Source organism: Myotis davidii, unplaced genomic scaffold, assembly GCF_000327345.1.
Source record: "Myotis davidii unplaced genomic scaffold, ASM32734v1 scaffold524, whole genome shotgun sequence".
Classification (NCBI taxonomy): domain Eukaryota; kingdom Metazoa; phylum Chordata; class Mammalia; order Chiroptera; family Vespertilionidae; genus Myotis; species Myotis davidii.
Window position 1 is genome coordinate 762634 of NW_006299263.1, and position 18045 is coordinate 780678.

General features: G+C 50.8%; 1 protein-coding gene across 1 annotated transcript in view; it reads right to left on the reverse strand.

Moving 5' to 3' along the window:
- INTS9 (integrator complex subunit 9) overlaps positions 1-18045 on the reverse strand; it is a 100537-nt gene that overhangs the window by 723 nt on the left and 81769 nt on the right. The window contains exons 10-16 of the mRNA XM_006774762.2: positions 16644-16824; positions 15142-15202; positions 12389-12560; positions 9245-9369; positions 7686-7853; positions 3323-3421; positions 2225-2362 (exon numbers count right to left, since the gene is read on the reverse strand). Coding sequence (XP_006774825.1) covers positions 2225-2362; positions 3323-3421; positions 7686-7853; positions 9245-9369; positions 12389-12560; positions 15142-15202; positions 16644-16824 — 944 coding nt within the window. The remainder of the gene's footprint in view (positions 1-2224; positions 2363-3322; positions 3422-7685; positions 7854-9244; positions 9370-12388; positions 12561-15141; positions 15203-16643; positions 16825-18045) is intronic.

Below are 18045 nucleotides of genomic sequence, written 5' to 3' on the forward strand. Positions count from 1 at the left end.
AGGTTGGCGGGGACCCTGAGGAGCAGCGGCTGACCGAAGGCAGGGGGGTAGTTCAGCAACTGAGAACCCTAACCACGGCCCTTCCCAGACAGCTAAGCTCAGTGTCTAGAAACCGGCGTGTCTGACCCTCCTCAGTGAATCCTTCAGACCAGACCTTCTGCAGTTCAACCCGAGTTCACACCGAGCGGCCCTGGACAACGCAGGGGCTCAGGGTCCCAACTGTCGGCAGAGCTGAAAATCCACACATAACTTCTGGCTCCCCGAAAACTTAGCCACAGTTGGCCCTAGGCGCCCACCGGGAACTGGTTCCAGGACCCCCTGTAGATACCAAACCTACGGGTGTTCAAGTTCCTCATAGGAAATAGTGTAACAATGCTGTCCATCTGTGGATCGAAGATACTGTTTCTGATTTGTGGGTGCAAAACCCAGGGAGATGGAAGGCTGACTGTATGTACTGAAAAGGCTGCATGTGTAAGCGGACCTGCACACTTCAAACCCGTGTAGTTCAAAGGCCGACTGTACTTCAAAAGAGGCCCCCAGACATGCAAAACAAAACAGGATTTCTGTAACCTGCGTACGCTTTTGTGATTGAGGAGCACAGCCCAGGGCCTGGTCAGGTCAGGGGTCTGGGACACTGGGCTCCCCGCCAGCAGCCTCCGCGCCAAGCCCATGAGCCCTGGTGACAAGGCTCAGTCCTGCCCAGGAAAATGCCATTCCTCACAGCACGAGCCTGGCGATCGGCCACATCCCGCTCAGGGAGAAGGAAATAACGCCGCACAGCAAATGCCTCTCTAGCCGTCTCTGATGCCAACCCAGGACTTGCTTACACATCAGACGTAATGTTGAGAAAAAAGAAAAGAAATGGAAAGAAGACCGATTTGCCTGATCCCAAACAGGTGAGGAACCAGACCTGAGGAGCTCCACCTAGTTCTCGCGAGCACACCTGTGGGGTGGGGCAGACGAACATCCCTCCTGCAGAAGGAACGCGGCAGAGATGGTGGAGGCAAGAGGGTCAGGTCCTGGGCTCAGCGCCCGGGTCACCTGGGTGCTGAGCTGGGCAGAAGAACTAAGTAAAGGTCTTTCCCCTTTGGCTTGAGTCACAGAACTTCAAAGATTCTAATGTTTTACAGAATTACAGAATCCTTGATAGAAAGAGGGAATTAGCTAAACGTATTATTCATGCTGCTTCTTGCAAGTTGTTTAAAAGACAAGTCGAGGGTGAGTCCCGGCACCAGGGACCAGGGCTGCTGCAAGGTCATGAGGAGGCACTTACTGGTATGTCCCCCACTCGACGCCCATGGAGCACCCACAGTACCACCAGCGGCCGGGGAGCCGCATAACCTGGTGGAAGTCCTTCCTTCAGGGACAATGAAATGACAATGGAGAAAACAAATCCCAATAAAGAGAGAGCTTTTCCCATGTGGAAGCACTCAGCCACTGGGGTACTTGGTGTGGACGAACGGCAGCAGCTGATGGTTTAAAAGAAGAAAGTCTCTTTTCCTAGAACTTTTTATTCCAGTTAGTTGCAGTTCTTGCAAGAAGCAGCATGAATAATACGTTTAGCTAATTCCCTCTTTCTATCAAGGATTCTGTAATTCTGTAAAACATTAGAATCTTTGAAGTTCTGTGACTCAAGCCAAAATTCTAAAAACCTTTAAGGTTAAATTATCTTCCTTATAATTGTAGTTGAGAAGTCTGCTCCTTGGGAGGAGTGGCCATTGGGACAAGGTGTGACCAGCTGCTGCGATGGAAGAGGGACCCCTTTCTCTGAGGCAACGCCTCACAACTCCTGCCCGCCAATGGCTGGGCCTGCCTCTCGAGCTCACGGGGACCCAGTAACACTGCCCCTTCTCCCACACTCCCCCGAGACTCCCCCCTGGGACCAGGCCACGCCAGCCGGGGCTTGTGGAGAAGGGAGGGCAGACCTTCTCCATCCCCCATCCCCACCTGCCTGTCTGCCACAGGTTTCTGAGAAAGGCCTCAGCTTAGCTGCTCAAGGAGTGGCACCTGATGAGGCTGTCATCTCGCTACCTGGTACTGGATGGAAGGAGGGCCCGCTCCATGCACCTCTCACTCTCCCCCAGTCTGTCCCTGGCATGACCTTGGACCAGGAAGACACCACAGGGACAGCAGCTCAGTGGAGACCAAACCAAGTGGAAAGCAGGAGGCACAGGAAGAGAGAGGACGGCTCCTGGGCTGTGCAGACGTGCGAACGTGTGCTCACCTTCTCCAGGGTCTGCACAAACTGCTCCACTGGGATGGAGCCGCTCAGCAAGGGCTTCAGAACCTTGCAGTCAGGGATGTCATCAGTCACCCGCTTTCTCTTCTTACCACCTGTGGGCTGGACCGGCCTGGGTGGGGGCTGGAGCGGGAGGGAGCATGGGTCAGGACACACACAACCTGTGGGCACCCCAGGCCCAGCTAGCCTGGTGCCGCCTGTGGTGTCAAGTCTGCAGGCCCCGGGGCTCCACCTGGAGTCCTCAATCCCCATAAGCAAATGCCAGCTCTCCACACATCACACCTTATTTGGCAAAGACACCGTCCTTTGATAAAGAGCCACGTTCAGTTTTTAACTGACTCAGTTCAGTGTTTTCTGAGTAAATTGTTAACCCGTGTTGGCAGTTGCAGGTGCAGCAACAGCACAGCCGCAAGCGACACTGGCTGTGGGTCACTGACTGGTGAGAACCCTCCTGGCCCAGAGAAGGTGCCCGTAACGCGGCGGCGAGAGACTTCTGTGAGGACCAGTCACACAGAGCATGGGGCCCAGCACAGTGTCCCGCACACTTCACACTCCCACGATGCAGGGCGAGAGGTGACACAGGCCAGCTCTGCAAGGTGCTACCCACCCACGTGGAGCCTGTACAGGGATGCCCAGGCCCTCGGGCCCCGATGGCAGCTGTGCTTAGTATTTCTGGGCCTCGGTGGGAGGGTGCCATCTGGGCTGATTTTTAAAGCTCCCACCCCCAGCACCACCTAGTGCCCTGCAGTGCTGGGGTGGGCACCCACGGAGCTCTGAGTGATGGGGAACTTCCAGAGCCGTGAGCAGCACTTAGGATGATGGGTGGCCCCATCTCTGTGAATGGCAGTTTCTCTTCCCTTTTCTCTCTGAGGCGGTGGCCAGAGCAATAAGCAGTGGAGGGTTTACAGGCAGTGCCCTCTAGGTCTCGCATCTGATCTGGTAGGTAGTCTGGTCTCCCGGGTTCGTTGGTTTGGGAAGCAGCGTCCTGGGAGCCAGCTGAGTGCTGGGGCTTTGTCGGGGGAGTTGTAGTTCCAGGCCCTGGGGGTTCCTCGGTCCCAGCCCGGCCACCCTCCCCCGCGGTACCTGAAGGACGTGCTTGTTGTCTTTAGTGTGCAGCACAGCCGAGACGGTTGCCAAGGAAACGCCAGGCTTCATCTCCATGGGCACCAGTGAGTCTGCGAGCTGGAAGCAAACAGGGGTTTCGGTCAGGCCCACTCTCACTTGGGGCGTGGGGGCTGCAGCTCTGCCCTCTGTGCAGAGCTCCCCACGCGTCCCTGCCGGCCTGCTGGGAAAGGTACCAATCGGCAAGTGTTATAAAGCTGAGCCTTTAAAGGTCACCATTATTTTATTTTATTTTGCATTTTTATTTACATTATTTTGGTCAGAAATGACCAAATAGCCCTTGCTGGTTTGGCTTAGAGGATAGACAGTGTCAAAACGTGAAATGAAAGGTCCCAGGTTCGGTTCTGGTCAAGGGCATGTACCTGGGTTGCAGGCTCCTCCCCAGCCGGGGCTCATGCAGGAGGCAACTAATCAAGGTGTTTCTCTCTGTCTTTCCCTCTAAAAATCAATGGAAAAATATCCTTGGGTGAGGATTAAAAAAATAATAAATGACCAAATAACTTTAGGGAAGAAAGAAGGTAAAAATTTTTTAACCCAAACTACATCACGCAAATTATTTATTATCTCTCTATCTACTGCAATAAAGGAAGGAAGGAAGGGATGACAGAGAGAAGGGGTGCGGTGGCAGATAAGCTGGGCTGAAGAGAGAAAGAGAACAAACCAGTGTCCCAGGCACAGTCGAGTGCTTTGCCTGGAGGCCTCCCCAGGTTCCTACGGTTAACGGTGCCGACCCTGCTGCTTTGCCCTTTGTTAGTCAACCCCCAGCGGACAGCACGCCAGCATCAGCCCCCAGAGGACAGCACACCCCGCAGCCTGAACCGCGACCACCTCCTCTCCATCTCTGGCGGCTCCAGAAGATGCCCAAGTCTTCCCGCAGCAGACACTAACGAGACTTGCAAATGTAAAGCAGTGCCCGCTCTTCTCATTATCTTTTTTTAAGATACATTTTTCAAAGAAGATGTGTTAGTTATGTTAACATCTAATGGGTTTATGTTACTTTGGAATGAATTAATAAATATTTTTAAATTTCTTAGTTTTAACTTCTAGTTAGCAAACATCAATCAATATCATCTGCATAAACAAAAGCTCTTTGGGGTCTGTTTTTGTTTTTTGTTTTTTTCCTCAAGGATATTTTTTCCATTGATTTTTAGAGAGTGAAGGGAGAGGGAGAAACAGAGAAACACTGAATGTGAGAGACACATCAATTGGTTGCCTCCCTCATGCCCCTGACCAGGGCTGGGAGCCTGCAAACAAGGTACGTGCCTTTGACGAGAATTGAACCTGGGATCCTTCAGTCGGCAGGCCAACGCTCTATCCACTGAGCCAAACCGGCTAGAGCTGGGGTTCTAATTTTTAACAAGTCTTGAGACCACACAGTTTGAGAACGGCTGGATTAACGTGTTGAAATCTAAACCTAACCCTTCAACCCCACTGTACAACTCTAAGCTAGAAAGTAAATACAAAGATGATCCAAAGATTGGGCCAGCATCTCTCACTCTGAGATGAGCAAAATGCAGAGAAAATGAAAAGCAAAATCCTGTATGTTAAACAACCTTAACATCCAGAGGTGCAGATGGTTAGCTCCATGTTGGTGTTACAAACAAAACAAAAACTTTGCCTCTTTTGGATGGGGAACATGCTTTCTTCTCCCCCCATGAAAAATATCATTATTAATGTTAACTACTGAAACAAAACAAACACTGGCATATGAGCCTAAGGGTTGGGCAGCAGGAGGACAATATGAACCTAAGGAGGACCCTGGACTGAAGGCTGGCCCGCAGGGCGATGGAGCTGGTTACCCAGGGACCTGCAGGTGCACAGGGCGGGCAGGGCAGGTCTCAGAGCTGCTACTCTGTTCCTACAGCATTTGAAGGGCTTCGTGAACAGAACTGGGTGCTGTGCACCCCCTGCAGCGACCTTCCCCCACATCCCCCCAGCCAATCACTTCCTTCTCTGGCTCAGTGTCAGAGGTGTAACAGCAGATGTATTCTTTTCTTCTTAGGGAACAGGCAAGCTAACAAGGACTGTTTAATCATGGGTAAGGATAAACTTGGGCATGAGAAATGCCAGAAACCAATTAGTCAGATGGTTTCTCGGTGGACGTCTTAATAGTTTTGTTTCTGTCTTGGAAACAACATGCGGCTTCCTTTTGCCTTAAGTATGGAAACTGGGACTCCCGGGATCGGCCTGTCCACCGCGGGGCTCACATTTTCAGTGCGAATTGACCTGGGGGCTCCACTCTCACCTAAGAGACAGGATCTGTAACCTGTGTTGGGGTGACCTTTGTGGACAGACATGGTGGTGGTCACCTGAGGTTTTCTCAGGGCAGAGCAGGCCCTGCCCTGCCCGCTGAGCGTGCCAAGGCGAAGCACTGTGCCCGTCTCATAGAGCGGGGTGACAGTCCATGGGAAGTGCTTAGTATTGTCCCATAGGGAGGGTCCATAAACAGGTAACTTCCATTATAATTAGGTAGAGGAGCCAGGAGGCCGGGCTAGTGAGGTATGGAGCAAGGACAACTGGGCATTCAGAGCTGAGTTTTTATCCCCTTGGCCATGAGAGGATGTGGCCTGAAGGAGCACAGAGCCTGCTGCACGCTATCCCTGGTTCTCAGCATCCAAGGAAATTCATGGGGGCAGCCCTGCCACTTCTCAGGAATGAACTGTAATTAGAAATGCAAGTCAGCTGCTCAGCTGAGAGGGCGAGAGGAGGGTTTGAGCGGCTGCATTCACAACCTCTAACGAAAAATTAATAATTTTCCTTTTAAAGAATTAGACCACAAACATCCAAATGACCATCAAAGTAGTCTACGTGAGAAGCCGTACATCTTTCCACAGTGTTGCTTAAGGTGTTTGTGACGACTCCTTTCAAATTGCCTTTATGACCCATTTATAAGATTTATAAGAAAACGTATCGCTTTGAAGTTATAATTTGGCTTGGGCTGAAATCACCTAGCTTTTTCACTCCACCTTGGTCACCAGTCTTCACTACAAATGAGTTTTCGGATCGCCTCCAGCAGTCACTCCACTTACTCCTCCCTCCCCCGCAGGGGTGAGGAGCTGCCTGGAGTGACTGCACTGGGCACATACTCCATGCTCTCAGAGCCTGGGGCCTGGACTACCCCGCCTCTCTGTGCGTCCCCTGCAGGAAGAGGGGTTCTCGTCCTTGCCCGTTCTCCCCACATTTGCCCTCTCCAGCTGGGGCTCACAGTAGGCAATGTCACTCCTTCAGTCTGGCCACACTGGCTGCAGAGAGCACGGGCCCTGTGCGGCTCCCTCCAAGGGTCCAGGAGTGAAACGAGAATGGGTGTAACGTGTGGGTAATACACGTGTGGTAGTGAAGAGCAGGCTGCTTGCATTAAAAAAACCCACCTTGACTATTCTGTGTTGGTGGATCACTTTTATCTAAGTCAATTCATATTTTTAAATCTCATCTGAGGATATTTCTTCCATTGATCTTTAGTGAGATAGTGGGAAAGAGAGATGAGGGGAGAGAGAGAAACACTGATGTGAGACACATTGACTGGCTGCCTCCTGCACTTGGGGCCTGGAATGGAACCCAGACCCTTTAGTCTGTGGGCTGATGCTCTACCCACTAAGCCAAACAGGCCGGGACCTAAGTCAATTATTGAAATTCATTTGATCTCCTTTATCTATTGCTCTTAATTAAAATAACTGAGGTTAACTCTGGGAAGGACTGCATGTCCTGGAAACCGAGTCCCCACTGGTGGCACCTGGCCTTGCCCCACCACCAGCCTTTGCTGGGCAGGAAATGAGCACCACCCAGGACTGCCCAGACCTGGACATTATTCTGAACGCCAAAGAGAATTCTGGGGACACTGTTCTTAGTAAGTTTCCCTGCCTCTTTTTATTGTTTGCGAAAAACATGTTCGAGCGACCTGCCTGCCATTTCAGGAGCCGGGCACTGACTGCTGCCTGCCTCCCCCAGACCAGCCTCTCACGAAACCTACAGCGTCCCCACGACGGTACGCTGTGTAACGGCTCCCTGTTAACACAGGCTCAGATCCCATGTAACTAAAATATTTAGACTTCAACAGACCATGTCAGTAGATCAAAATCCTGGCCCCCCGGGATCGCATGCAGAACCTTAATCGGAGCAGCAGTCAGCAGCCCTGATGTTCGCAGCTGTCGCTTCACTACTTGGGAAATGTGAATGAAAATACGAAATCCCACCTCTTCCCACCGACTTGCTTAAGGGCCTACGGGGCTCTTTGGTTCACACACATTTGACACAAACCCGAAAAGAAGGCCAGCGCTGCTCCCAGAGACGCCAGCGAGTCCGAGTTGCCCCTGGGAAGCCCGCTCACCTCCGGCATGATTTCGATCTTCTCGTAGCGCCGCTTGAAGGGCAGGGCGAGGACCTCGGCGCGCCGGTAGGACATGGGCGGCGGCTGGCAGTCGATCATCAGGTCCATCCTGTGGGCCTGCGTGGGCGGCGGCTGCGTGTACTGCTCAGGGCAGACCACGTGCAGGGGCTGAGGGACCGAGGGGATGGGAATGGGGAAGTGGGAGAGGAGGCCGTGAGGCAGAGCAGCCCGTTCAGAAGCCCCTTCCTCAGCTGCTCCTCCTTGGCACGGACAAGGCTCAGCACTTCCAGGCCACTGTGAACTTTCCTCTCAAACCCGTGGCCAGTGAGGAGAGATGAGTGCAGTGGGGGATAGACGGGAACTTCAGGCAAGCCCTGCACCGTAGCCATGGTGACAGGCAAGGCATCTTCTAGCTGCCTCAGAGCCGACTCCAGTCCCAGCCTGAGGACTCCGTCTCTCACCCGGGAGACCAGGAAGCCTCTCCAGTTTCAGCACCAGCCGAGGGGCTGGACGAGGACCCGCTGGCTTAAGGAATGCGGGTGAAGTTGCCCAGGAATGGAAACCACAGGCTCTTAACCACCCAGCGTGCTGGGCACAGGGGGCGGGGGTCACACCACCCAGCAGCCCGAAGGTGGGAACTGCTCCAAGCCCGGCCAGAGAAAGCCACACTCTTCCCTGCCCTCCTAGGCTCAGCCTTCCCGGCCTCTCGCTACGTTTCCTCTGAGTTGGCGTCTCTCATCCTGTGGTCAGAGACTGCGGAGGAGGAGAGTGAATGCCCGGCCGCGGCGTGAGGGGCATCACACCTGCTGAGGGAGGAGCTGGGAGTCGGGTGCGGGCCGGGCCACCGTGGCCCTCGTTTGGGGTCCTGACGACACTACGGGGGTGGGAGTCAGAGTCGGCCCTGCCTTGTTCTCAGCCATCCTTCCCCACAATTCCAACTGCCTCCCCACCCCAACCCTCAAACACACCCTGCCCAGTGTAGCTGACCCCGTGTGGTGGTTTTCATCCCCTGCTCTCCCTCCAGTCTCCTTCTGTCCAGATGTCTTCCTTTTACCTCCCACCTCACCCAACTACTTCTCCCCTTGCTCTGGGGCAGAAAGTGCAAAATGCAAACACCCAGCAAATGAAAGCAAGAACAAAAACCAAACCGAATCAAACTTCCGATGAAAAGCAAAATGACACTGTGTGGCACTGATTGAACGGGCACCACGCCCCGTCCACGTCCCCGGGAAGCTGCCTTTCAGCTCCACGAGGACTTTTTTGGGGGGTTGGAGGGCCAGCTGGCTTATAACTGGACACAAATGGTCCCCATAGAAAGGACAGTCTTTACGCCTGCTCCTCCTTCCCACCTGGAGTTCACTGGAATGGGCGTTTCTTTCAGGGTGTGACGCCCACATTTAAGTGTGAAGGGAAATGACCCAGCTCTGCAGACGCTGAGCCGGGAGGGAGGAATGCCCCCAGAGGCCCCGCCCTCGCACCAGACACACCCACAGAGACCAGGACACAGGTCCCAGGAGGACACAGGTCCCAGGAGACACCGGCACGGTTGCCTTGGTTACCTGCACTTCTTTGAGCAGCTTTGACACTTGGATGAAATTCAGCCGGGTATCAATGGGGCAGTAAATGCATTTCATGGCCAAGGGCTGGTAGGGAGCCAATGCCTCCAGGTATGAGAAGTCGGGTTCTAAGGAAAGCACAGATGAGACGAATTAAGTGCAGGGAGCAGAGGGACTGCCCTGTGAGGAGGCGGCTGGTATGGTCAGGGCAAGCAGGCGTCAGAAGGGTGAGCCAGTAAGTGCTCCGAGGGGCCGGGCTCCTCATCACCAGAGAGAGGAGCCACTTACCCCCAGGGAAAGGGGGAGACCAGGGCGAACCCTGTAGGATGGGGGGGCAATGGCAGGTATGGGTGTGAAAAAAGGGGTTGATGAGATAAATGAGAGATAAATAAGTGGGTGAGAAGAGAAAGCTCTTATTTCCAACAAAATACCAGTTAATAAATGCAAAAGAAATGATAAAATTGTTTAAAACTCACTATCTGGCAACCATCACAGTAATAACGTATTCAGTCCAGAATCATCAGTAAGTGCTACAAAAATTAGGTGAAAATTTGAGGAAGACCAGGACATACACACAGACTCAGTGTCCCCACAAGAGACAAAATACAGAGCAGTGACTTCAGAGTGAAGAAATGTGGCCCGGACCCTGGACTCCAGTGCTCCAGGTCAACACCCAGGCCGGAGGCCAAGCGCAGGTCACAGAAAGATGCATCCAGAAGAAAACAGGGAGGGCCTGGACCCCACGGGAGCAAAGTGCTACTCCTGTCGGCAGAGCCCAGCGCATCCCAACGGGGACCCACCCTGTCACGACGACCAGTTGTTCCCCAAGAGGCACTTGTGCCGTCTGCTTGGGGGGGACGGTTCTCTCCGCCCGAGGAGCTGCCCCGCTGGAGCCGAAGACCTGGCTCCCCCCTGGCGTGCACACAGCCTGCCCCCACGTGCTTCCTCACCTGCACACCTGCTGTGCTCACGACAGCTGCCCAAGCGCCCACGTTTACAAGAAGAGCACGTAGGAACCCCCACATGGACCAGCACAGGGAGGGTGGCTGACCCCCTTTTTACATCCACTGTGCAAGCTGCAATTCCCACCGTCGTTGTAACACAACTGGAAGAACTGGTCTAAAACTTCTGACTCTAGCAGACCTCACGCACGTGGACACGTCTGTTCTGGAAGCCCAACTAACCAGTTTTAACTTAAATTCATTATTCAGGCGCCACAGACAATCGCAGAGCCTTGACTTCGTCCAGCTGGCTAAAGAAAAGTTTATACAGAGCGGGTGTGCCACTGTCCATGAGTCAGCGCCTCCTCAAGCAGGAGAGACCACCCTTGGTCCCACTGCAGGCGGCTTCCCTGCACGGCCCTGCTCAGCAGAACCAGACAGCGGTGAGCTTCCGTGTGTCAGGAATCAAGGTTCGGTGGCTGACTTCCTCTGCCAGGGCTGCAAGGGGACCCGGAAAGAAGCAGCCGGCAGCTGCTCTCTGATTCTGCACTTCCTGCCAGCGGGGTATTGGCAGGAGCGGGCCCGCACCCAGGCTGGCCACCTTCTCCTGCTGGACATAGTGATTTCACCAACACTGACCCAGCCAAGGCCACTCGGTGATCACAATGGACCCAGACAAAAACAAGACCCCCTGTAATCCTGCCCGAACCACAGCACTGTCCACATCACACACATATTACCTACCCGGCTCCACTACACCTGCCTCTGGCTACGAGTCACTGAGACACCCAATCGATGTCACACGTCTGTGAACCTGCCTCACGCCTGCCTACGGCCGCGTTTCCCCTCATCGCCATGAGTCAGCCCGAGTTTAAGCACCGCGTGCTCCCGGTGGCCTCTGGCTGACGGCACTGTTTCCTCACAAACAGCCTGAGCACGGGGAGGACCCACAGGGTCCCTGACCCCGAAGCTGTGGGCACACTAGCCTCTGCTCCATGAAGTCTAAAGTAACTGTAAGATGGCACCCAAGCAAGAGCTCTGTGTGCAGGCCCTGCATGAAGTGCCTTCTCACACGACACACCCAACACACAGCTGCCCAGGAAAGGGCCACCTCAGGCCCCAGGTCACAAGGGGAGCCAGGGTCCGGGGACGGAGGCAGCTTGGCCGAGGGGACAGCAAGTTGGATGACTTCAGAGCAAGGTTTTTTACTGCACAGCCCGTAAGACGTTCAAATGTCGAGGCTGTCTGAGGGCCTTAAATTGAGCACATAACATAGCAATTAAGTAAAAACTCTACTTGGTCTCATTAAAGGACTTATTTTACTTTGAGGGGTTCATTCTCCAGAAAAAAAACCTGCAGTGCAAGCCGGAGCGAACTTTCACCAAAGCAGAAAGATCCAGTTCAGGAAATGAGCCCTAAAGGTCAACAGGCTGGCGACTAGGACTCCCTGAAGCAGTTTACGCAGCCCTACCCTCAGCAGTGCGGTGTAATCTGTCTCCAGGAAAGAGCTGCAAACACAGATGCAAAAGCTTTGTCTGACAGTTACCAAGACCTTGTGCTTTATCTGACTCTTTCCACACCAATCCTAACCATGTTAAAAAGATATCCCTGGATTCTTTATCCGTTAATATTTATGACAAAAGAGTGTTCATACTTATGCCTTATTTTAAAAACTGTCTCTGGCCCTGACTGGTGTGCCTCAGTTAGTTGGAACATCGTCCCGTACACTGAATGGTCACAGGTTCAACTCCTAGGAAGGCAACTGATCCATGTTTCTCTCTCACACTGATGGTTCTCTCCCCCAACTCCCCGCTTCTCCCCCTTTCTCTAAAATCAATAAGCATATTCTCGGGTGAAGATTAAAAAAAATTGTCCCCCTAGCCAGTTTGGCTCAGCGGATGGAGCATTGGCCTGCAGATGGAAGGGTCCCAGGTTCAGTTCTGGTCAAGGGCATGTATCTCGGTTGCAGGCTCGATTCCCGGCCCTGGTTGGAGTGTGTGTGGGAGGCAACCAATCAATGTGTCTCTCTCACCAAGATGTTTCTCTCTCTCTCTGTCTCTCCCCCTCCCTCCCACTCTCTCTAAAAATCAATGGAAAAAAAATCCTCTGGAGAGGATTAACAGCAACAACAAAATTGCCCCTGGGTCTCTACTTGGTAGGTGCTCTCAGTGATGGTCCCCAGCAGAAAGGGCAGGGCGTGCCTTACCTGTGAATATGACAGTGTTGAGACTGGACTTCCCCCAGAGCTCCATGAAATGGACCACGTCCCCAAACCGGAGGGAAGGGTGCCCAGTGAACACCACGCACGGCTGCCTGAAGTCGTTGCTGAAGTCGCCGTGGATGCTGGGGTAGTGCTTCAGCTTGTTGGTCTGAATGAGCTAGAATCGATATATAAAACGTTAGCCTGTCTGGGTGGGAGGGAGGCCAGAAGTAAATTAAAAATACAAGTGAATCTCATTATAATTTGCCAAAGATTAACATTTTTTAAATCTACAATGTAACTTCTTCACTCAATGGAAGCTTTTCAGGTTGTTACAGCTGATGTAGTCCTGTCTGCCTTTATAGTGGGGATGGCAACATCCAGCCCTCGGGCAATATAGGGCCCACAAAATCATTTGGTCTGGCCCTGCCAAGGCATTAGGGGTGAGTTAATGACATTTTTGACCAAATACAGCAGGCTAATTTAAAATATATATATATATATTTTATTGATTTTTTACAGAGGAAGGGATAGGGACAGAGAGTTAGAAACACTGATGAGAAACATCGATCAGCTGCCTCCTGCACACCCTCTACTGGGAATATGCCCTCGACCAGGGTACATGCCCTTGACTGGAATCGAACCTGGGACCCTTTAGTCCGCAGGCCGACGCTGTATCCACTGAGCCAAACTGGTCAGGGCGAGCAGGCTAATTTTTAAGGTGGTAATTTTGTACGGCCTGTGAATGATGTTGTAAATATCCAAACGGCCCTTAGCAGAAAAAAGGTTCCCCACCCCCTGCTTTATAGCTTTCTGACCCTCTGAACCCTGGCCCACGAGACCCCGGTATCAGGTCACCTTCCCAAAACATGTGATTCACCAAGTTCTGCCACCAGTACACACCTCCCACAAGAGCCACTACCCACACAGGACCTCCTCTTGAGCGTAAGTTCCTGTGGCAACTTCATAAAGACCAAGGCCAAGCTGGCTCTCGGAAGCCTGGGGGCTGTGACCTCCTCATCGCACAGAGAGCCAAGTAAGAGGCAGACCGTGCACAGCCCCAAAACTTGTCTCAAACGTTTATATTTGGAACCAAAAAGGTCTCCCTTCCAGCCCAATACTAGATAATACCCTCCCAGCGTCAGGCCAACCCAAGGCAATACCGTCTACAGCCACAACCACAGACGGCATCTTAGGACCCTGGGCAGACACTGCCTGCTGCCTCGACCCTGCCCCCACCTCCCCACTCCAGCATCGAAAGGTCAGATCCCCAAAATCCAGACGTCAGAGGCCCTAGGTGTCCACGAAGCCAAAGGGAATTTTGCCCGGAGGTGCTGTTGAGTGGGTGATGGCATTACCATGGCATGGGTTAATCCTGAGGCAAGCCCTCCTGCAGAAGGGGGTCTGGAAACCGTCATCGGGTGTCATGTGCTCCCATGGGACACGCACAGTAGAGAGCAAGCTCTCAACTCCCACTTTCCTCCCAAGTTACAAGCAAACAAAACTGACGTTCTTTACGTAACCTGGCTGGCCACGGTCGTTACCTGCCCCAGTTAAATGGGTGAGCGCTGTCTAAAAGACAAATAAGTCTACTGGATCCAGAGACGTCAAGGAGATGAATGGGCCTCTAAGAATAGCACGTCTTTGCACGTAACTTGAGTTACTTTCCAGGCATCACCTACAGTTCCTGCAGTTCTCCTGATCAATGCACAGGACCTAAGATAAATTCATCTCTTGTTTTGCCGCTTGGACCGAGCTGTCCAGGGACTACTGTATCTGACCATCCGGAATTAACGAGTGCTCTGGCAGGTACCCTACCGCCAGCTCCCTAAAGTGTTTATGCCAATGTAAACATCTTTAAATTATGTATGTTATAATATATATATAAACATAAAACACACACATATACATTATACAAAAAATTGGGAGTAATTCTATTGTGTGATAGAGAAAATGGTTAAGAATATTATAGTATGCGCACATGATATGCCAGATTAGGCTGCAATACTAATATGAGACACACAGGAAAATGCCAGTGATACCATGTTTGGTGGAAGAAAAAAAACTGAAACAAAACAGGGCACAGAGCTACATAGAAACACTCATCCATCCTGTGAGGGAGGGAAATTTTCCTGTTTTTTAAAAATTGAGGTATAATTCACAAGTAACATTCTTCCAGGTATGCAACATCATCATTTGGTTGTATGTACATCACAAATGGTCACCACAGTAAGCCTAGCTGACATCTGTCGCTGTATAGTCACAATTTTCCCCTTGTGATGAGGACGTAAGATCTGCTCTGTCAGCAGCTTTCAGCATTAACTGTTCACCATGGGCACATGACACCCTGTGACGCATTTGTTTATAACTGGAGGTTTGTGCCTTCTGACCTCCAATTTCTTAAACTGATATGTTATCATTTTCATCATTAAAACTTCATATCTATGATTAACATAACTGGAAAGACTTTACAATAAAAAATCTGTTATGCAAACATTTTAGTAGATAATAGAATAGAATTCCTCGTGCAGTCAACGGAACAGAGGGAGGCTACGAAGGGTGAATGCACTGGTCATACAGTGTTAGTAAGGGGAAATGATGGACCTGGAGTTAGAACACTCCACTGTCATCGCCTATGGGAAACAAGGGCTATGAGCTTACGTAAGGATTTCACTTTTGTCTAATGGCCTGCTATCTCCATCCATGTCCATTCACCTAAAGTTCTTTCTTGCTCTGATCCCAGCAGACCATTTTCTTACCTCTGCATGAGGAAAAGGTGGTTCTGGGAGATACACCTTCGTCTGCTTGTTGTGACAAAGCCTTAAAGGAAAAGCGGATAAGCCAGTCAGCTGGGCACAGAGGCTCATGGGTGCCACCTAGTGGTAGCAGTGAATAAGTAATAAGTAGAAGTAAAAATGTCCTGCAGTGAATCTCCGCATCTACAGAATAAAACCCACTGTCTATAGAGCACTCAGGACAGAAAACTCTTTTAAGCACTTTTTAACCTTTAAAATTCTTCAGTACATTTTTTCTTAAGAAGTAACCTTGTTATTTTGAAATAATAGATTTATAGGAAAGTTGCAAAGATAGTTGAGCTCCTCGTATGCCCTTCACCCACTGCTGCCGATGTTAGTATCATGCACAACCGTGATACATTTGTTAAACTAAAACATTAACATCAGTACATTACGATGAGTCAAGTTCCAGACCTGACTGACATTTCACCAGCTGTCCCGCTAATGTCCTCTGACCCAATCCAGGACTCCGTGTGGACTGGCTGAGCGCAGTATCAAGGGGAGGGTGACATACCCTTTGCAGAGACACAGCTTTCTGCTTGTCACAGCCACTGAGCTGCACTGGCAACTCGAACTGGGGAGTAAGTGTCTCAGTCCCCCGGCAGACATGAATGACGTGCACAGGGATGGAGAAGCCTGCCTGAGTGTGCACACAGAAAAAGATCCCACCACATCGAAAAGGGGAGAGTCCTTAGGAAGGGCTGAGGGGCAGCATATGAGACGTGGCACAGGTGAGACACACATTCCTTTCTCATGAGAAACTTAGTAGCACAGTGTGTCCGTGAGGCCACCACACCACTCACAGGGATGACACACACTCTATGTTTGTGTTTTCACAGCCCTGAATGCTTGGAAACACCACCCTAAGGCACTACTGGGTGCCCGGTGACAGCTGACCTGTCTCCTCCTCCCGCCCTTCTTCTGGCCAAGGTGCGTTAGATTCAAACAGGCATCTAAGGAGTCCTAAAAAGGCTCACGGATGTCATACTGTTCAGTAATTTACTCTCCCTACGTTTGATCAATGTCCTACTGTAATAAAACTTAATTTTGTCAAATGTCATGCTATTAAAATGAAGATATAGAGTTTTCTTTCAGATTTGGTATTAGAAGTGTAGACAACATGAGCGTGGGCTTTAACATCTTTTTCGCATCTAGGATGCAATTTTACTTTGTGACAGCAGGCAGAAGACAGCATGTGAGAAGATAAATGATAGCCTTTTTGTTGCTAACCTGGAAAGTGCTGGCTAAGTTAAGTCTTTATCTTTGGTCCTTCCTCCCTTCCCAGCTACTCTTCCAGCAGTTAGCCCTGTGACAGACTCGGCCTTCATTAGCGCAGCTTCGCATCACAGACACGGGAACGCCACAGAATGAGTCTCCCAGTACCGTGGGAAGAAGCAGGATCATTTCTGTTCTTATTGCTTGACTGTGCTGCCTCAAAGTAGAACTCAGAGAGAACACAGACATACCACTCAGCAAAGATCTGGGAAAACTCGAGGGAGCTGTTAGCCACGGGGGAGATGAAGTAGAAGGGGATGCTGGAGAGGCCGGCCGAGTCGATGTACTGGTACAGGCACTCCAGGAGGTCGTAGATCACCCCCGACGGGTAGCAGGGGACCAACACGTTTCCTCCGTTCCGGACGGTCAGCGCTGTGGAAGTTGAAGCCAGGAGGAAAACGGTAGTATCAAAAGAACAGCTTTATAAAAGTAGAATGGAACGTGTATACAGTATATGGATTTGTTTCATTTTCCTACTTCTGTGGGAATGTTAGTGTCCCCTCAAGTCCACACACTGAAGCCTTGACTCCCCTTGTGGTGGTTTATGGGAAGGGCTTTGGGAGGTCATTACGGTTAGATGAGGGTGGAGCCCCCAGGAGGGGATTCGTGCCCTTATAAGAGGAAGAGACACCAGAGCTGCCTCTCTCTGCTATAGACACAGCAAAAAGGTGGCCATCTGCTAGGAGGGTCCTCACCAGGACCTCACATGCTGGCAACCTACTCACAGCCTTCCCAGCCCCCTGAACAGACAGGTAAACACCTCTTGTTAAGCCTCCCAGCCTATGGTATTTTGTTACAGTAGTCAGAGCTGACTAAGACATTAGCCAACCGGCACTTTTCTAAAAGAAAGGCAGGATTTCTTGATTTTATTGACATTTATATCCAAAGGAAAATAAATTTCTTCCAGGTAGCAAAGACTCCAAGTCTCTCAATTTAGTCTTCTCCTCCAAAATAAAAAAATAACACCACCAAATATTCATAAGAAAAAATACACCTGTTCAGTGGTGTCACTGTTGTGAATTTAAAGTCCATGTACAGTAAGTCCTCACTTAACATTGTTGGTAGGTGCTATGACTTTACCCCTTTGAGTGCCAACCAATATCCTAGGAACTATGCTAAAATTGCCAAGGCATTTTTGCTGATTTTACAGCAGTTTAGGAAAAAAATTATGAATCGCAAGTAAATGAAGTTACATATTCAAAAACTTAAGGAAACCTTTACTACATTTGTTTTCATCTTTGACATATATTGTTTGCTGATTGTATTAATAAAATACTAGTAGAAAAAAAAATTGCCGATAGCGCTCCCGGCACTTTGGGTGAAAGACAGGAGGAGTGAGATCACGCTCCCCAGAACTCTAGGGGTTAAAATAAAATTATTAACAGAAAAACAATTTAGGGGTCAAACACAAAACTATATTAATAATTCTACTCATCCTATATAATAAAGAGCTAATATGCTAATTAGACCAGACAGAGGAACGACCTTCAGGAACAACCTTCCAAATAACCTTTGGGAATGACCAGTGGGCGGGGCCACGGGGCCTCAGGGCCATGAGGCAGCCAGTGCCTCGGAGGCAGTGGGGCTGCAAGG